Here is a 19,328-nt window from a genome sequence, read left to right on the forward strand (position 1 = left end):
AGCGATTTTTACAAATTTTTACAATCTGAAACTTTGCTTTATATGGTAGTTGCTGTGTTATGAATTATATTTTTTAGAGCAAAATAATTGAAATTACAAAATAAATAAATAAATAGTCATTTATTTTGAAGCTGACTGTAGCTGTCCATGCAGTTTTATCCTCTTTGTGAATATAATGCAATAACTTTAAGTAAATACATAGAAAGCTGATAAGAAAAAAATAACCTTTTTTTCAACTGGCAAACTGAAACTAATAAGAAAAAAATAACCTTTTTTAACTGGCAAACTGAAACTAATAAGGAAAAAATAACCTTTTTTCAACTGGCAAACTGAAACTAGTGTAGCCGATAACTAATCATCCGTAAATCACAGTAGCACTCATTTTGTGATTTTTTGCGGCTAACTACGACAGAGGAGCTTATCTGGTGTGGGCGTACTAAGCAAACAATGATAGTCACCTAAAAAGTCGTTTACTTTTAGTGACTAAGACTTGGTGAAATTTTGATAAGAAATGAATTTTTTGTTATATTGTAGATTTGTGCAGTTCATAGCCATTTATATAAATGCATTCATTAGCAGTGTTGCAAAATTACATCAGTAATTGATGAGACTGCCAAGTAAGTAAGTAAGTAACTAAGTAATAGCCAACGCTGAGTAGTAAACTCATTAGCTTAGTATTTAAGAAGCGTTTCGTCGCTATAAATACTCAGTGTATTCTTTGTTATTAAATCAAAAAACACTAAAATGCGAGGAACTAATTGCGCTAGTGGAATGCCGTTCCTAGTTTTTTGCTTGTGCTTCTTTTACCACTTGGCTTATGCCATTCCACAGAGAGCCAATGTGAGTATGTCGAATTCTTATGAGGCAGATGTAAAGCTGGACCAGCAGGAGAAGCCTTCTTTACGTATTGTAGGCGGTCAAAACGCCGCAGAGGGTCAATTTCCCTTTCAAGTGTCGCTGGAAGACAACGAAAGTGGCCTGCACGTCTGTGGTGGATCGATCATCTCGGCCAATTATGTGGTAACAGCAGCCCACTGTGTGACCAACGAGCAAGGCGTTGTGTGAGTGCGTGTTGTGTGTTTATTTAAAAAAATATATTTTCTTTTTCCTACTGTAACTTCTTTTAGATACCCCGTTACGAAAATTATAGTGCGTGCTGGCACCACTCAGATTCGCAAAGATAGTGTCGTCGTCGGTATCGCGCAGATCACGCCACATCCGCAATACCTCAACCCACAAAACAATGACATTGCACTGTTGCGTCTTACATGTCCACTCACTTTTAGCGATCGCATCAAGGCGATACCCTTAGCCAGCGCTGATCCACCTACTAGTGCGACGGTAATCATATCGGGTTGGGGTCGTACAAGCACAGATGGGCCACCGGCAACACAGTTACAATACAACACGTTACGCCCTATAACTAATGCTGAATGTCGAAAGTATTTCAGCGATGTACCACAAACGGTGCTCTGTTTAGCGCATACTGCTGGAAATGGTGCATGCTATGGTGACGGCGGCGGTCCGGCTATCTACAATGGTAACCTGGTCGGTGTGGCGAACTTCATTTTTTATCAATGTGGCTCAAATAAGCCCGATGGTTATGCAAGTATCTCATCGTTCCGCAATTGGTTGCGACAAAATTCTGATGTGAAATGAACCGGAGGAAGCCAATAGGTTGGAAATATAATGGAATTTATTGAAAAATTTAATGGTGTAATTTATTTAATTATCAGCTCACTTGCTAGTGTTAAGCTTATGGGAAAACAATCCATTCGAAAGGGCCCGAAGTAATACTCATCCCTCCCCTAGTGGATACCTAGGGCACTGTTTAAAAAAACATTCATAAATCTCGTTAGCCCCATTTGGGCCATCGAAAACGCAGAAGCATAGGCACGAGATGGCTAAACCGAAAAACGGATACGCGGAAAGACCTGCGACGTCGAAAGCAGCGGCAGCGGCAAGTGAAATCGCCAAGAAACACCTGATAGTGTCACTCACTGACCGTACTGACAAGCTGGGGCGAATGTCGTCGCAGGAACGGTGGAAGGTAGTGGAAATTAAGCTACTGGAAACCCTATTTACGAAAATGGACGCAGAGCCGAACGCACCCATGCCAGCAGTTGACGGAGCAGGGTGGTTCAGCGGCGTCAAAATTATCAAATGTAAGGATGACCCAACGCTCACTGCAAAAACGCTTCAAGGCCTGTGGGAGGGAGCATGACTTGAAATTGTAGATCGCAGCTGCATTCCCTTTCGGTATTCATAGAGGTCGGTCTCCATCTGGTATGGCTAGGGACCAAAAGGTCTATGCGTGGCTTATTGCCAACCAGGCTAACCTAACCTAACCTAATGTTGTCAATATTTTTGCACCCCATGTTTTCTCCTATGCAAAGAACAGGTTAAAAAGTATTTCATGATATATGGAGGAAAATAGTCAACATCGCAGCCATAACGAAAACCGATTTTTGGCTTCAAATTTACAATTTATTGAACTAAAATTTAATGAGCTACAAAACTGCGTACTTAGAAGTTTTCTAAATGTAAAAAATGTATATCATAACGTTTACAAATTTATAAATTTCTGTGAATTTTGTAGAAGGTTTAAAACCTGGTTCTGTAGGTTTTTGTTATATCAGGCCAGTCCATAAGTTCGTGCGTATTTTAAAGGTGGTTTTAAAATTAATCAAAAAGATGTTTAACGTATTTATTAATCAATAATATATTATCTTTCATTATTTACAATGTCTTCCCAACGTTTAAAGTTCGCTGTTCAAAAATTGTTTGTCCTTGGAGCCAATATACGTTTCGATATCCCTTCTTATAGCTTTTTTTGAGGAGTAGTTCTTGTTACTCATACGGGGATTGAAGTCCACGGAAAGGGTGATAATCACAAGGTGCAATATCCGGAGAGTATGATGGATGCGGCATTAGCTCCAATCGTTCAGCTTGCCTAATGTTTACCTTGCGGTATGAGGTCTTGTGTTGTCGTGGTGAAACAAAAGTTTGCGTCTATTCACTAAGGAGGGTCGATTTTGGTTCAGGTTTGATAGCTGAGGGGAATAATAATCAGCAGTTATCGTCTGATTTGGTTCCAGAAGTTCATAATAAACAATACCGGCCATATCCCACCAAATAGACAGGAGAATCTTCTTGGGGTGAAGGTCATCTCTAGGGGTCGGTTCTGGTGTTTCATCTTTATCTAACCATTGGCGTTTGCGAACAGCATTATTGTAAAGTACCCATTTTTCATCACCAGTAACGATACGGTTCAAAAAACTTTCATTCTCAAGCCGTTGCAGCAGCTGAGAACACACATTCACTCTCTGCTGAAGGTTGGCCACGGAAAGTCTATGCGGAACCCATTTTCCCAGGTTTGAAACTTTTCCCAACTGAACCAGGTGCCCATGAACTGTTCCATGAGATGAATTTAACCTCTGAGCTATCATATCGACTGCCAAATTTGGCTCAGCTTCCACGAGTTCGAGCAAGGCGTCGGAGTTAAAGACTTCAGGACGAACAAAAAATACAAAATATGCCTCTTATACGCGTTCGAAGATTCCATTTTGTTTTTTTACAACACGTGCTTCTATCCACGATTAAGATCACTTGTTGAATGCACAACGTATCAAAGAAAATATAAATAGTTCCGTTATATTCCGCGAATAATTTTTTGTATGCAAAAATTTAACAAAAGTGAAATTATGGGTAAAATACGCACGAACTTATGTACTGACCTGATAAAATAAATTTCATTTTTATAAAAAATTTACGAAAAAATGTCGGCTGAAAAATATTACGCTTATCATGTATGAAAGAGTATGTATATCTCACTACGAAAATATATACACGTACAAATAAATATATGCGCACAACAACTCTTGTAAGACAGGTGAACACAATTTCAACTCTCAGGCGCTTTCATGCGGCAACAAGCGATTATGACTCTACTCCCCCGCAGGCGAATCAGCTGTCGCAACTTTGTTGTGTCACAAACTGCACGCATACAGTTACACATATGTACATATGTGTATGTATGGGTATGTGTTTGCACTCTTGATAGATGCATGCAGCTGCATGCAAGTGCCTACGGTAGGATGGTAAAAGCTCACTAGCAAATTGAGTAGTACTGCCGCAAGTCGAAATTGTTTAAGACGATGAGCCCATTCTCTTCCTCGAGCAGTTAAAAGAGTACACAGTGGAATTCTGCAGACTTTTAAATATGTTTAATTCCAATTTATTTCAAGAAATTATAAAATAACTACTAATTGATGGCGATGATCCGAGCTGCAATAGCGAATTTGGAGAAGAAACTGATTGGTGACTAAGCACAATGCGTTTAAATTCGTGGACATTACTGGGTAGTGAGACATAAAAAATTATCAATATCTTGCAGAGACCGTAAAAGTTTTTTTTTTTTGTCTTAGAAAATATAAGATTACCAAATGGTATCGCAATCCTCCTCTGAAGCGTATGTGTAGTACGCGAAGGGAAAGCAAATGTTGCTGTTGAAAGTTATAATGGATAATCTTTCTACCGAAGAAATTATAAACTGAGCAGTAGCACAGACCATTTACTGCTTTGAAACTATTAGAGGGGGAATCGCTAGACAGAGCGGTGTTCAAGAAATGAAACAGATCTTTTCGGGTATAAAATCTCTAATTGAGTTATTATATCTGACACTAATTCATAGAAAGAATTGGCAACAATTTAAGGGGGGAGCCTGGTTTATAAGGTCAAAAAAATCAATTTTTTTTTCGTTTTAAGCGATTCCTAATATATTTCAGAATATTCACACAAAGTTACACAGCCTAATTCTCAATATTTCCGTAGATACAAAGCCAAAGGTAGGCGAGCGTTAGGTAGTTACGCTGTGACCGGAAAGCTATAGTACAAACTTTATCTTCTTTTCTCAACATTTCATTTTTATGATTTCTTTGAATTGGCGTACATGAATGAAAAGAAACTAATGAACCTTTTGAAATGAATCATGGCTTGTTCCCTTCAGTATAAAATTCTCTTCTATTTGAACTAACAAAATAGATAAACAAAAATTTTTCAAGATTTTTATACCAAGTTGAAGTGATTTTTTTTTTTTTAATATTGTAGAAAGGCATTTTTTTCTTTGAAACCTCCAAAAAGTTAAAATTTTGGAATTTGTCCCAGTTTTCTTAGTTCATCGAGAGTAAAAAATCATGATAATTAGAAATCCATTTGAATTTTTTGCTTTAGATAATAATTACGAGCTGTATCTTGTACGCCAGTTGGAAACTCCAGCGTTGCAGCGCTATACTAATCTCTATGTTAAACATTTTTTTCAACTTATTTTAACCAGTACAAAAAATTTTTACACTTTTTAAATGTTCATTAAAAGATAGAAAAAACTTTGCTGTGCTAAATTAATTTTTTCCTTAAAAAAAAAAAAATCGCAAAGAGATTCAATTTTTAGACCTCAAACACCAGGCTCCCCCCTTAAGGGCTCCGGTAGTCTAAAATTTAATTTTTTTTTTTTTTTTTTGATATTTCGAAAGAATAGGCTTGTATTTATTCCAAAGGTAGGGATAACACCCGAACAATGGCCTAAATCATACAGACCAATTAGTCTCAGCTCATTTTTCCTTAATACAATGGAAAAGATAGTTGATCAATATATTAGGGAAAACAATTTAGCTAACTTCCCACTGCATCGACTTCAATTTGCCTATTAGCAGGGAAAATCCACTGAGACTGCAATACACAGCTTGGTAACAGTTATTTAAAAGGCTATTGAGTCCAAACAGATAGCTCTATGTGCATTTATTGACATATCAGGGGCTTTTGATAACACTTCCTATGAGCAATTTATAATGCCCCATATCTAAAGGAGGTACCTGAACCCATAACTAGATGGATAATAGTCATGTTAAAATCTAGGACGATCAGCACCGAACTAGGAGGAACAATCAAATCTATCAAAGCCACAAGAGGCTGCCCCCAAGGAGGCGTACTCTCTCCTCTTTTGTGGGCTCTAGTCATAGATGAACTTCTCCACAAACTGAAAAGCCTAGGGTTTCACACTCAGGGTTACGCTGATAAACTAGTAGTTTATGTACGAGTATTAGGCTGGCATGAGGTAACCATTTCGGATCGCATGCAGCAAGCCCTTACAATAATAAGCAAATGGTGCACGCAAAAGGGGCTTTCCATTAATTAAATCTCAAATGTCCGATCCTTTATGGAACAACACTTCAACTCTCAACAGAAGCGAACTATCTTGGCGTCAGTGACGTTGACAAAACGCTTACGTGGAATTCCCATATTGAGAGAGTTACTTCAAAAGCCACAACGGCATTCTTTGCCTGCACAAGGCTTTTTGATAAGACATGGGGACTAAACCCTAGAATGACCTTCTTGACATTCACCACAGTTGTGAAACCCATAGTCACTTATGCATCCTTAGCGTGGTGGCCCAAGGTCAAGCAAAGAAAAGCAGTAAACGAATTAAACAATCTGCATCGCCTGATATGTGTTGGTATTACAGGGGCTATGAAAACATGTCCCACGAATGCATTGGGTGTGCTCCTGAACATACCACCGCCTCCAATCTTGATTGAAAGGGAAGCTCGCTCGAGTGCCTTAAGATTAAAAGGTATATCTGAACTTAAAAGTGAGGATATGAAAGGGCATTTAAAGATCTTAGAAGACTTCCCACATAGTCGCATTCTTCATAGGGATGATATAGGTACTATCACCCAAACCAATACTCTTCAGGAACTTCCAAGTTATAATTAATGAACGCACAGACTGGAGAATTATTCTATCTATCACTTTCAAACCTGACTCTCAGCTATGGTTTACTGATGGGTCCAAATTGGAAAATGGTAGAACAGGGGCAGGAATCAATGGGCCTAAATTCAAAAAATCAATTCCTATGGGACTCTACCCAACAATATTCCAGTCAGAAATACAAGCCATTGAAATATGTGTGAGAGAATGCCTTAGCAGGAAAATAAGAGGTACTCACATCTACATACTTTCAGATAGCCAAGCAGCTCTAGAAGCCCTTCTATCAACAGCTATCAACTCTAAATTGGTAAATGATTGCCTAAACCTTCTCAACACGCTATGAAACCTCAACATAGTAACACTTGGCTGGATTCCGGGACATGAAGGGTATGAGGGAAATGAAATGGCTGATGACCTTGCAAATCAAGGAGCAAATATGCAACTTACTGGTCCTGAGCCTTTCTGTGGACTCACAAAAATTAATGAATTCCTTAGGAAATGAAAATAACTGAAATTTGCTGCACACTGGCTAAACTGTGCCGGTCAGCGTCAAGTCAAACTATTCCTAAGTCCCAACAAAGGAATATCTGACAAGCTTCTCTCACTAAGCAGAGTAGATCTGCGTCTTTTAACAGGATATCTTACAGGTCACTGCAGCCTGAGGTATCATCTAAATAATATTGGTCTATCTGAGACCAATGTTTGCCGCTTTTGCGAAATGGACATAGAAAGCTCAGTACATGTGCTTTGTGAATGTCCTGCGTTGGGCAGACAAAGACTTCATCACCTTGGTGGTATCGTAGTATCTCCATGCAATCTTTGGAGCAACAAATCTCAAATTGTGCTAAAATTTTTAAAAAGCCTAAAACTCTAGGGTTACAAAAATAGGCCTTTCACAATAGATCAGCTCTGATCGCAGTGCGTAATAGTCTTCTAATATTAATAATGATAGGCTTCTAAGAATATACCGTCAAATTTTTGGAAGGATATTCCCAGTATTTTCGATTGTACAGCCATTTTAGGAGGTAGAGTCAGATTCGTCACGCGGCCACTTAAAACTACTTTTTTTGGCGTGGTAATTTTAATAGGTTGTTCACAACATGAATGGCTATTGCCCGTACCACAATCATATTATTCTTTCAATTATTTCGTATTTTTTTGATTAAACAACTGAAGAAAACCGAGTTTTAAAGGGTCAAATTCAAAACCGCGCCATTTTGTCAAATTGTTTTTGATGTGAAACATCTATAGGCTCACTTGTAAACCAAATCGTTGGCGTGGCGACACTTGCCGTGGCGACGGGTCGCCACGCTATACTAAGGTATACATATATATATTTTATGTGTAGTAGTATTAGAAGTGCTAAGCCAATTTCAAAGGAACAACTCACAAATTATGTGGGCTAAAGTGTGTTAATATGTGTGCCATGTTAGAGAGACAAATGTAGAGTTGCTAAAAAGCGGCAGGTTGGATGCTCGTGAGTGCTTAGTAAATGGTGGTGCGTTATGTGTTTTTGAATGTGTTCGGTAATTTGCTATGTAGATAGATAATAGGAATTCGATTACAGAGAATCCATGGGAAGCTGAAAGGCTGGCTAGAGTGGACACCTTTGAGGCGCGCTCTCTGTGCGAAGAAATGACGAAGGTCAGTGTTTGAGTTGAAAAATATCAAAAGGTCACAGAAAGCAGAGCCACAGCAGAAAGAAGTTTCATTACTGAATTATCTAAAAAGCAAGTGGAACTATTTTGCAATGCCAAGTTTATTGCTTTATTAATTCGAAATGAAAAGTGCAAATTTATTTAATAGCAAATTCGAGATATACCAGCTCGTAATGAGCAACAGTTGAAATTGAATAAAAAGTTTAAGCCTATGGAGGAAAGCATATTTTAAATAAACATTTTGATTATCATACAAAGTGACACAAAATTAATCATGCTATCGGATTATTTATATTTTTTACAAATAGTTCAGTACGTCAATCATAATTGAAATTTGTGAAGTGTAGAGCTGCTTTACAAAAACAGGCAAGCAATGGCGGGCGTAAGGGTCAAAAGTCATCACTCAATATAATTTCTTTATTTATTATTTTTTTAATTTTATTTAATAATTTTCAAATACAAATCTGGATGATTAATTTTACGCCACCTGAAAATTCAAAAAATACCATCGCTCAAAATCATTTTTTCATTTAATTTTTTTTAATTTTATTTAATAATTTTCAAATACAAAACTGGATGATTAATTTTGCGCCACCTGAAAATTCAAAAAATTTCATCACTCAAAATCATTTTTTCATTTAATTTTTTTTAATTTTATTTAATAATTTTCAAATACAAAACTGGATAATTAATTTTGCGCCACCTGAAAATTCAAAAAATACCATCGCTCAAAATCATTTCTTCATTTAATTTTTTTAAATTTTATTTAATAATTTTCAAATACAAAACTGGATGATTAATTTTGCGCCACCTGAAAATTCAAAAAATTTCATCACTCAAAATCATTTTTTCATTTAATTTGTTTTAATTTTGTTTAATAATTTTCAAATAATATACAAAACTGGATGATTAATTTTGCGCCACCTGAAAATTCAAAAAATTTCAGCACTCAAAGCACGCTTCAAAAAGAATTTCAATTGCAAATCAACAACAATCCACGAGAATCTACTACCAAATATGGAACAACAATAGATGCTACAATATATTTGTGAGATATCTTGATAATATTTCGTTCAATACTTCTGTAACGTACTTTAGTTATCATCGACCAATCGTCACAGTAATACCGGCAGAGGAAACATCGAATATAACTATTACTGAAGTCCCAGATGAAAATATTAAAATTGTGGCTTGATATTATATTAATATCGAATTTTTCACATGTATATAAATGTTTATTAAATAAAGTTACCATTTTCTGTAAGAAATTCGTAATACTTCATTTTTTCATTAGGCTATATTTAATTCCTGTAATAATATTATCTTTTATGCATATAACTTGTACACACACGATGTTTCACATCTGCCAGGCGCCCCATGACGGCTAACATTTTTTTTTTTATTGTTCCAGTACGGAACATAGCTACAGTCATATTGATTAATAATTTTTTTGGTTTTTGTATTTCAGATAAATAGAAGAGCCAAAATAGACAACACCGTCCAGGTCCAATTGTTCAGGTGGTCAACTTCAGCGCCATTTTTTAAATTATAAGAATTAAAATTTTTTTTTTCAGTTTTTTATGTAAAAAAAGTTATATAAAAAGCCTAAAAATGTAAGTATCGTTTTTCTTTTTTCTATTGTAAAAAAATTTTTTAACATACCCTAAATTTGCGAGCTCTCGACCACTTTAAGCATATTTGGAAAAATTATAAAGCCTGAAACATTGTGAAAGAGAGAAAAACTCGGTCAACCAACAGTTAAAAGATGAAGACGAAACAGAGTTATGCATTAGGAGTATCAATTCGAAATATGAAAATGATTTGAAATATGGCAATGAAACCTATCCTTGGTAATGAAAAAACGGACGCGAATTTTTTCCTTTTTTTTTTTTAATTGGCAAACTGAAACTGATAAGGAAAAATACCGTTTTTTAACCGGCAAACTGAAACTGATAAGGAAAAAATACCTTTTTTAACCGGCAAAATAGTTGTGGCTATGACTAATCACCCGCTAATCACAGTAACACTCATTTTGTGATTTTTTGCGGCTAAATACTACAGAGGAGCTTATCTGGTGTGGGCGTTCTAAGCAAACAATGACAGTCACCTACAATAGTCGTTTACTTTTTGTGCCTAAGACTTGGTGAAATTTTGATAAGAAATGCATTTTTTTTTTTTTTTTGTTATAGATTTGTGCAGTTCATAGCCATTTATACAAATGCATTCATTAGTAGTGTTGCAAAATTATATTAGTAATTGATGAGACTGCCAAGTAAGTAAGTAAGTAACTAAGTAATAGCCAACGCTGAGTAGTAAACTCATTAGCTTAGTATTTAAGTAGCGTTTCGTCGCTAGAAATACTCAGTGTAATCTTCATTATTAAATCAAAAACAACTAAAATGCGAGGAACTAATTGCGCTAGTGGAATGCCGTTGCTCGTTTTTTGCTTGTGCTTCTTTTACCACTTGGCTTGTGCCATTCCACAGAGAGCCAATGTGAGTATGCCGAATTCTTATGAGGCAGATGTAGTGCTGGACCAGCAGGAGATGCCCTCTTTACGTATTGTAGGCGGTCAAAACGCCGCAGAAGGTCAATTTCCCTTTCAAGTGTCGCTGCAAGACAACAGAAGTGGCCTGCACATCTGTGGTGGATCGATCATCTCGGCCAATTATGTGGTAACAGCAGCCCACTGTGTGACCAACGAACAAGGCGTTGAGTGAGTGTGTGTGTCTACTTACAAAAATGTATCATTTTTCCTACACTAACTTCTTTCAGATACCCCGTTACGAAATTGATGGTGCGTGCTGGCATCACGCAGGTTTACAAAGGTGGTGTCATCGTCGGTATCGCGCAGATCAGGCGACATCCGCAATACCTCAGCCCAAGCTCCATAAATGGTGACATTGCACTGTTACGTCTTACACGGCCACTCACCTTTAGCGATCGCATCAAGGCGATACCCTTAGCCAGGGCTGATCCACCTACTGGTGCGGCGGTAATCATATCGGGTTGGGGTCGTACAAGCGCTGATGGGCCTCCGGCAACACAGTTACAATACAACACGTTACGCCCTATAACTAATGCTGAATGTCGAAAGTATTTCAGCGATGTACCACAAACGGTGCTCTGTTTAGCGCATACTCCTGGAAATGGTGCATGCTATGGTGACTCCGGCGGTCCGGCTATCTACAATGGTAACCTGGTCGGTGTGGCGAACTTTATTATTTATCGATGTGGTTTAAGTGTGCCCGATGGTTATGCAAAGATCTCATCGTTCCGCAATTGGTTGCGACAAAACTCTGATGTGAAATGAACCGGAGGAAGCCAATAGGTTGGGAGTATAATGGAATTTATTGAAAGATTTAATGGTGTAATATATTTAATTATGAGCTCACTTGATATTGTCAAACCTATGTGAAAACAAACTGCCAGAGAGAAGTCGTCGGTCATTCTAATTCAATTTACCTTCGCGGGAAAATGCCAAATAGTGAGCCACTCAATTCGAAAGTAAGTTATAAATTATGCTAATATATAAGATGGCAGCTGAAAAGATTCGAGGAAAGGCGGTGTTAGAAGATAGATGGAGCTTTTGAAGTGAAAACTTCTTTAGAATCGTTGGGAGTGATTTGAGACTCGATGAAACGAAAAAGCGACACTCTTGGCTACGAAGCGTTAAATGTTGATATACGTATAAGTGTGTGGCTGCGTACTGCTGAGCCACGCTAGTATAGTGAGTATTGTAGTATGTATACTACACTGCCTATTACTTGCTTTGGTGTTTAGTTCAAGCGTCATACGTATGTATGTTTGTATATATGCTAGTACGTATGTGTGCGCGCCTGCGTATTACGGAGCCACGGTAAGCGAGAAGGCATTATGTATACCTATACTACACTACCTAATACTTGCTCAGACCAAGCGTCCTACGAATGTTTGTGTGTATGTTAGTTCGTCTGTGTAATATACGCGTTACCACGCTCATAATAGCAACCGCGTGAAAGAATTAAAATTTTTGAACTGCAAAATTGCATTTAAAAAATGCTACTTGTACAGTTGCGTGAGCCTGGGAACCCTCAAAACTTCTACCGGGCAGTTTCTCGCCACTGAGAAACGTTCGACCCCATTTTCGTATATAGAAAAGAAAAAAATTGTCTGCTTTGTTTCATTTTCACATCTCTAACGGTTAGATTAGGTCCTACATGGACAAAAGATACAGGTTTCGTGTCTTGTCAAAAGTTTAACATTCAGAGGATAAAATGGTAGAGAAAGGATTGCGGAGAGTGGGCTATGTTTGAGGGTAATAGAGCAGCCCAAACGAAAAGTACTCACAGTTGTATTAACCGCTTTATACTGCAGATCGAATTCATCAGGTGTGATATCCAAATTTGATATATTCACGAGTGAAATCCGGCGAAGAATCTCTCTTGCCAACAAGTGCTACTTTGGACTAAGTAGGCAATAGAGCAGTAAAGTCTTCTTTCAACGATCAAAATTAACACCCTACAAGACTCTCATCATGCCCGTCCTACCGTATGGCGCAGAAGCGTGGATGATGACAATATCCGATAAGGCGTCCCGTGGTGTGTTTGAGAAAAAGATTCTACGCAAGATTTTTGGACCTTTGCACGTTGGCGACAGCGATGGGACAATGAGCTGCATGAGCTTTACGACAAAATAGACATAGGACAGCGAATAAAGATCCAGCTTCTACGTGTGAAGAAGGATCGCTCTACCTTAAATATTTATGTACTTGCCCAGCGCTTGCTGAGTTGACACGACGCTCATCTTTCCACTCAACGGTCTTCTGACTAGCTAGCTCATCTCGCAATGCTTCTGCGACCAGGAATCCAATTGAGTTTAGAATCAAAGTATACGGAAACATTCCATGGCGAAGTTAGGCTTTTGCCCAACTAGTATCGAGCAATTGTCAAAGAAATACCGTTTGTTTCTAAAGAAATGTGCATGGAAAAAACTCCGTACATCTGTTTTTACATAACTCCATCCAAAAAATTAATTTTCATTTCCATGTAATGTATATAAGATCATCTAACTCCTAGTTGGAGCATAGGGTGTTAACGGCTCCTCTTCGCCATCGAACATGGTTTCGTGCAAGGGCTCTAAATTCATTACAAGTCTTATTCAAAGAACTCATTTCCGCCTCCTTTGAATCGCGCCAAGTGGTTCGTGGCCTCCCTACATTTCGTCCTCTCTGTTGGAAAGAGTTCGATCGCAGCAGCTGTTTGGCAATTTTGTCGTCACTCTTCCTCACGGTGTGGCTAATCCTTCTGGAGGTTTCAGTCGCAACAACGGCTCGTTTAACCTTCCACAGTAATTCGGTCATAGATAAAGTTCGAGGCCAGAAAATTCGCATTCTGCGGCGCAAGCAATAAGTTATAAAATGTTTCTGTTTTTTTCGGCTGGTACAAAGGCATACTTTTATGAAAAACTTGTCTAAAGTTTTAAATACTGAGAACGGAAATATATGTAGAAGGAGCTTTCCGACATTTAAAATTCGAACACTCTTAGATTTTTTGCGACCGTGAAGCATTGGCATATTTATTTTAAGCTAAGCTATGCGAAAAGTTTCATGAATCTCACCACTCAAGGATCTCAAGGATCGCACCAGTCGAAAGTCGCTTTATAGTTGTGAAAATTGGAATATACTTCAATAATCTGAAATCCATTTTATACCTCCCACACTGATAGAGTTCAGAGGGCTCAACGCAACTTCCCTCGTTTTGCTTTTCAATCGCTTCAGTTTAGTGACCCCGTCCCGTCTTTCAGTACCCGTTAATTGTTCATAGATCTGTAACACCTTCCAATTAGGTGTAACATTAATCAGGTGGCTTCAATCTTTCATGTTTAAAATAATGTCATTAATAGTTTAATTGACTGCCTAACGCTTCTGGAGCAGATTAGCTACAACATTTCTAAAAATTATAAAAACAAATATATCAACGTGTGTTCGCATCCTATCATTTTACCATTCACTTTATGAGTTACATGTGATACAATATAATATATATAACGCAATTCACAATTGGATGCAAATGAAATTTTTTGATTTTATTCAATCTTCGCTAGTTGGCTGGTTAATCAAAAGCAGTAAACGTATCGAACTTTTTACCTTTATTTAGGAACGTTTCAACACACAATTAACTTCATCAAACGTAAAAGTGTCAAAGACGTGTTTCTGCTTCTTAGTATGACCTTTAAATTATCTCATAGCATTAATCTAAGATATCCGGTCCATCGTCCATCGTGCGAATGTTAAGTGTGTAATTTTACTTCACCTCTCACTTATATAAACCACGACGGTCTTAAACACTGCATATATGTATATGTGTATATATATTATGCGCAATATACAACTTAACGCACATGCTTAGGTCATATGGGAGTGCATACGAATTTAACAGAAGTCAACAGTGCGTATGAGTAACATTCCCTCATCGCAGCAATCAAAACCAATTGTCGACTATTACAGTCCAATCAACTGTCAATAGGCAGATTTCATTGAAAATCAATAAATTCTAAATTATTAGCTAAGCAAATTCTAATGTTAGCTGCAATTATTTTGAAGCTCAAATTTTCCTTTGCCCAATTATACCTCCATATATTACGTAACACCATGCGACAAAAATCAACTTTTTGTTGTTGTCCAAGAAAAATTTCATATGTACGTGAAACTATCGATTACATAAAGCAAGGCTGCATACCCTGTTTTTTGTTTCCTCATCAATTTAGTTTCCTTATAGCGCTTTAAAATTTCAACGGGGCGAACGTACACAGAGGTATACACTGCGTATACTTTACTTCCTACGAGGAAGGTTTAACTATTATAAAACAGTAAGAAGAACTAAGTATTATTAAGTATGTATTATTACATACCTAAAGCAAATATACAATATATATATATATTTTTTTTTTTGTAATTCTTTGGAGAATTTCAATGAAATTTCAATCAAAGTAGTGGTAAGAAACTCAGCCAAAAGATCTACACTAAGACTGTGTATGACTGGACAATTCTCACAAAGCCAGTAACACACAGGACATAAATGGAAAGTCAGACTACGTTATTACAGATGAATCCAAAGTTACTGAAGGAATAGGAGCGGCTGTATTCTGACCGCTGTTTGATCTCCAAAAGTCCTTCAGGCTTCCTAATCACTGCAGCATATTTCAAGCTGAAATCTATGCTGGTACCAAAGCAATTGATTTAGCGGTGGAATGTACTCCCCTCCACAGTCGCACAAACATCTGCATCGATAGTCAAGCTGCTGGCAAAGCAATAATGGATGTGATGACTAGCGTGCAACACGAGTTCTGCGAGAATAGGCTGGTCACAATATACTGGGTACCAAGGCGCAAGGAAATAGAGGAAAATAGAAGAGTTTACGAACTTATTAAGCAGCAAGCTCCCGCTTGCTTAAAATTAGTACGCTGAACATTAGGCCGGGTCGATTTGTGGGGAGGCAAAAATATCGCCCATTGCACTGTGAAAATCATATTCTAGGGATCAAAATAAGAGACTTTGCCGAAGAAACCACACCTCTAAAACGAATTCTGATGTTCTCCAATTTGGGTCGAACTTTTTAGTTTCTTTTCTCATGTAAAGGCCAAAAATGGTGATATTTTGAAATGATTGTATGGGGAGCCCCCCAGGGGAGTTCCAGGGGGTGTGCCACTGGCATGAGTGGATCGGCCGTCCAAAGCTAGTGGGGGTCGGTCATACATTTGGACTCGATTGGAGAACTCTAAATGGGTCAAAGTAGGATTTTTCGTTCGACCCAAATTGGGGAACATCAGAATTCGTTTTAGAGGTATGGTTCCTTCGGCAAAGTCTCTTATTTTGATCCGTAGAATACGATTTTCACAGAGCAATGAGCGATTTTTCAATCGACCAGCCCTACTGAACATATATACCTCACTCTCAGTTTTGAAGATGGAACTAGACGAGGAACTAACTCTGGAAGCACAGTCTATATGGGAAGCCTCGAACTCCCACAGAATTGCCGAAATAATGTCACGAACTTACATCACAATTACACTAACAATTAACTAAGGAAGAAATGAAAAATATTGGTTGGAGTACTGACGGGACATTGTCTCACTCGACGCAGCTAAAATAGGATTGGTCCAGAATGACCCAGGTAACTTATGCGAAGAAGAAAGGGGTACGTGAGAACACCTCTTTTGCTACTGCCTTTCTGAAAGCAGAGCTCCTTACAACTGCCTAAGATCGGTATACTTTTCATCTCCGACGCAGTTTGCTGACCAAAGCTTAAACTGCTTATTAGAGCTCGCCAAGATAAGTATCACGAACTATATAAGGAGATGACACAAGGTATGTAGCTCTGTTGAAGCATACAACCAGTGTCAATAATAACAACAGCCCAATCCAAATTAGAAGAAAACTTTCTCCCAATGTTACGAAAAGAAGAATTTAGCAAATTTTCAGTGAAGATTCGAATTTAAAATATTAAAATAGACTCGCAGAACCGAGGCTTACACCTCGCCACAAAGCAGCTAGACTCAAAATCGTCGATTCTAACATAACCTAAACGTCATAAACCAAGCTTACACATATGGCAAACAAAATGATTCGACACATTAGTGATTTTGTTTTGGTATCAAAAACTTTTGGTTTGTGAAAATTTCTGATTTTGTGCCGAAAGTGTCTTGTCATTTGCGGGAAGTGTTGATTTTCGTCTTTCATTCGAAAAAAAAACCGGCAGCTGAAGCACATCGAGAGCTAGAAAAAGTTTATGGAGATGCTGCTTTAAACGAAACAACGTGCTGAGATTGGTTCCGTCGCTTCTAAGACGGTGATTTTAATGTTGACGACCGTCCGCGTGAAGGAAGGCCAAAAGTTTCGAAGACGCTGAATTGGAGGGATTGCTCAATAAGGATTCGTGTTAAATACAAGAAGAGCTTGCTTCAGCATTAGGAGTTACCCGCCAATCCATTTCCAAGCGATTCCATGCTTTGGGACTGATTCAGAATGAGTTAAAACCAAGGGATGTTGAACGTCATTTTTTCGCCTGTGAGCAACTGCTTCAGCGGTAAAAAAGAAAGGGTTTTCTTCATCGCATCGTGAAGGGTGATGAAAAATGGATTCATTACAGCAATTCAAAGAAAAGAAAGTCACGAAGACTGCCCGGTCATGCTTCTACCTACGCCGCCTCGGCCGAATACTCACGCTGCGAAGGTTATTCTATGTATTTAGTGGGGCCGAGTTGGTGTTATTTATTATGAACTGTTAAAACCAAGCGAAACCATTACTGGGGATCGATATCGACTTGAATTGATGCGATTGAGCCGAGCACTGCGCGAGAAGCGGCCGCAATACGCGGAGAGGCATGAAAAAGTGATTGCACAGCATGACAACGCTCGGCCTAACCTACCTGGAAACACTGAAGTGGGAAATCCTACCCCACCCGCCATATTCTCCAGCTGTTGCGCCGTCCGATTAACACTTGTTCCGATCGATGGCACATGGTCTAGCTGACCAACAGTTCCATTCATATGAAGACATCAAAAAATGGCTTGATCCGTGGATAACCGCAAAAGATGAACAGTTTTACCGCGACGTTATACGAGATCTACCAGAAAGATGGGAAAAAGTAGTAGCCAGCGATGGGCAATACTTTCAATGATTCACTTGTAACCATTTTTTCAGAATAAAGTTGTATTGTCAAAAAAAAACAGAGAGAACTTAGTTTCGCACCTTATAATGAACCCAAACTTCAGTAATATTTAAGGGGAAGCCTGCTTTAGAGGCTTCAAAACATCGATTTTTTCGTGGATTTTTTTGGGGAGGGAAAGAAATATTCGATTGAAACGAAACTCTCAGGTTCTATTGTTATATATTTCAGCAGTCTTTTCAAATTTTTTCATTAAAATATATGTCATATTATGCCTGGCACAAGCATTTTGCCGAGGCGCCTCGAGTGTGCATTCGTCGTGCGGGGAGAAAGATGCAGGTCGCAATTTTCATTTGAAACCAAAAACCCAAAAAAAATTTTATTTTGGTATAGTATAGCTTTTAGTTAAACCAAGAAAATTAAACAAAAAGTGAGAAATTCAACACTTTTTCGCTAATTAAAAAAAAATTCATTTTTTTGGAAAAACAAATTCACTTAAAAAAGTGGGTTAGTTATAACTTTCTTAGGTTCAACTAGAAGAAAATTTAATTCCGAGTACAATCAATGTTATCTCGTTTCGATAGGATGTTTAACTTTTTCCCTATCCTTCCCGCCAATTAGGAAAAATCGTAAAAATAAAAAAGCAAGAAATCGCACTTCGAGCGTTCCGGCCGCTCGTATACCTGTAACTCAGAAAATATTTTGAATTTGCTTCAGAAATTTTGAGGACACACATTTTTATGCAAAAACAAAAATCGATTTTTTGAAGCCTCTAAAGCAGGCTCCCCCTAAGGAGAAATTTTGCAAAGCACATTATTTTACTACATTTGTACTGCCGAAGAGGAAACATTTTTTTTTTTTTAATTTTTTTTAGTAGCCGGTTATGTCTTCTTTCCTTTGATATTCACAGATCAGAGAGGGAGTAAAAATATTGAACTCCTTTTTTTTATTTTAGTATTTTGAAACTTTAAAGTCCTTTAAAAATTAAAGTTTATGCGAAAATAATAAAAATAAATGAAAAACGCAGTAGGCAGTATTGCTACATAACATCTATACTCTCACGTGCACATGAAATTTTTTCTAAGGAACTTTTATTGTCGCACGGTGTAATACCCGCATGCACTTCGCCACAATTTTCAGTGTTCTATTTATGGGTATTATCTGCCTACGCTTTTGCCTTCTGCACTCTTAAAACTATTCAACTATCCATACAAGTGGTTAGTTATCTGCCCACAAACGAACGTCCAACAAAGTAGCC

The 19,328-nt window shown here is 37.8% G+C and overlaps 2 protein-coding genes across 2 annotated transcripts; both read left to right on the forward strand.

The window, feature by feature from the left end:
• The first annotated feature begins 701 nt into the window (after positions 1-701).
• Positions 702-1,712, forward strand: LOC128857381 (serine protease SP24D-like). Its single transcript, XM_054093124.1, has 2 exons — positions 702-1,061; positions 1,128-1,712. The coding sequence occupies exons 1-2, from the start codon at positions 745-747 to the stop codon at positions 1,657-1,659; spliced, it is 849 nt and encodes a 282-aa protein (XP_053949099.1). The 5' UTR covers positions 702-744; the 3' UTR covers positions 1,660-1,712.
• A 9,111-nt stretch (positions 1,713-10,823) lies between these two features.
• Positions 10,824-11,861, forward strand: LOC128857382 (trypsin alpha-3-like). Its single transcript, XM_054093125.1, has 2 exons — positions 10,824-11,139; positions 11,199-11,861. Exons 1-2 carry the CDS (start codon positions 10,850-10,852, stop codon positions 11,734-11,736), a joined length of 828 nt encoding a protein of 275 aa, XP_053949100.1. The 5' UTR covers positions 10,824-10,849; the 3' UTR covers positions 11,737-11,861.
• Positions 11,862-19,328: the final 7,467 nt, after the last annotated feature.

Source organism: Anastrepha ludens, chromosome 3, assembly GCF_028408465.1.
Source record: "Anastrepha ludens isolate Willacy chromosome 3, idAnaLude1.1, whole genome shotgun sequence".
Taxonomy (NCBI): Eukaryota; Metazoa; Arthropoda; class Insecta; order Diptera; family Tephritidae; genus Anastrepha; species Anastrepha ludens.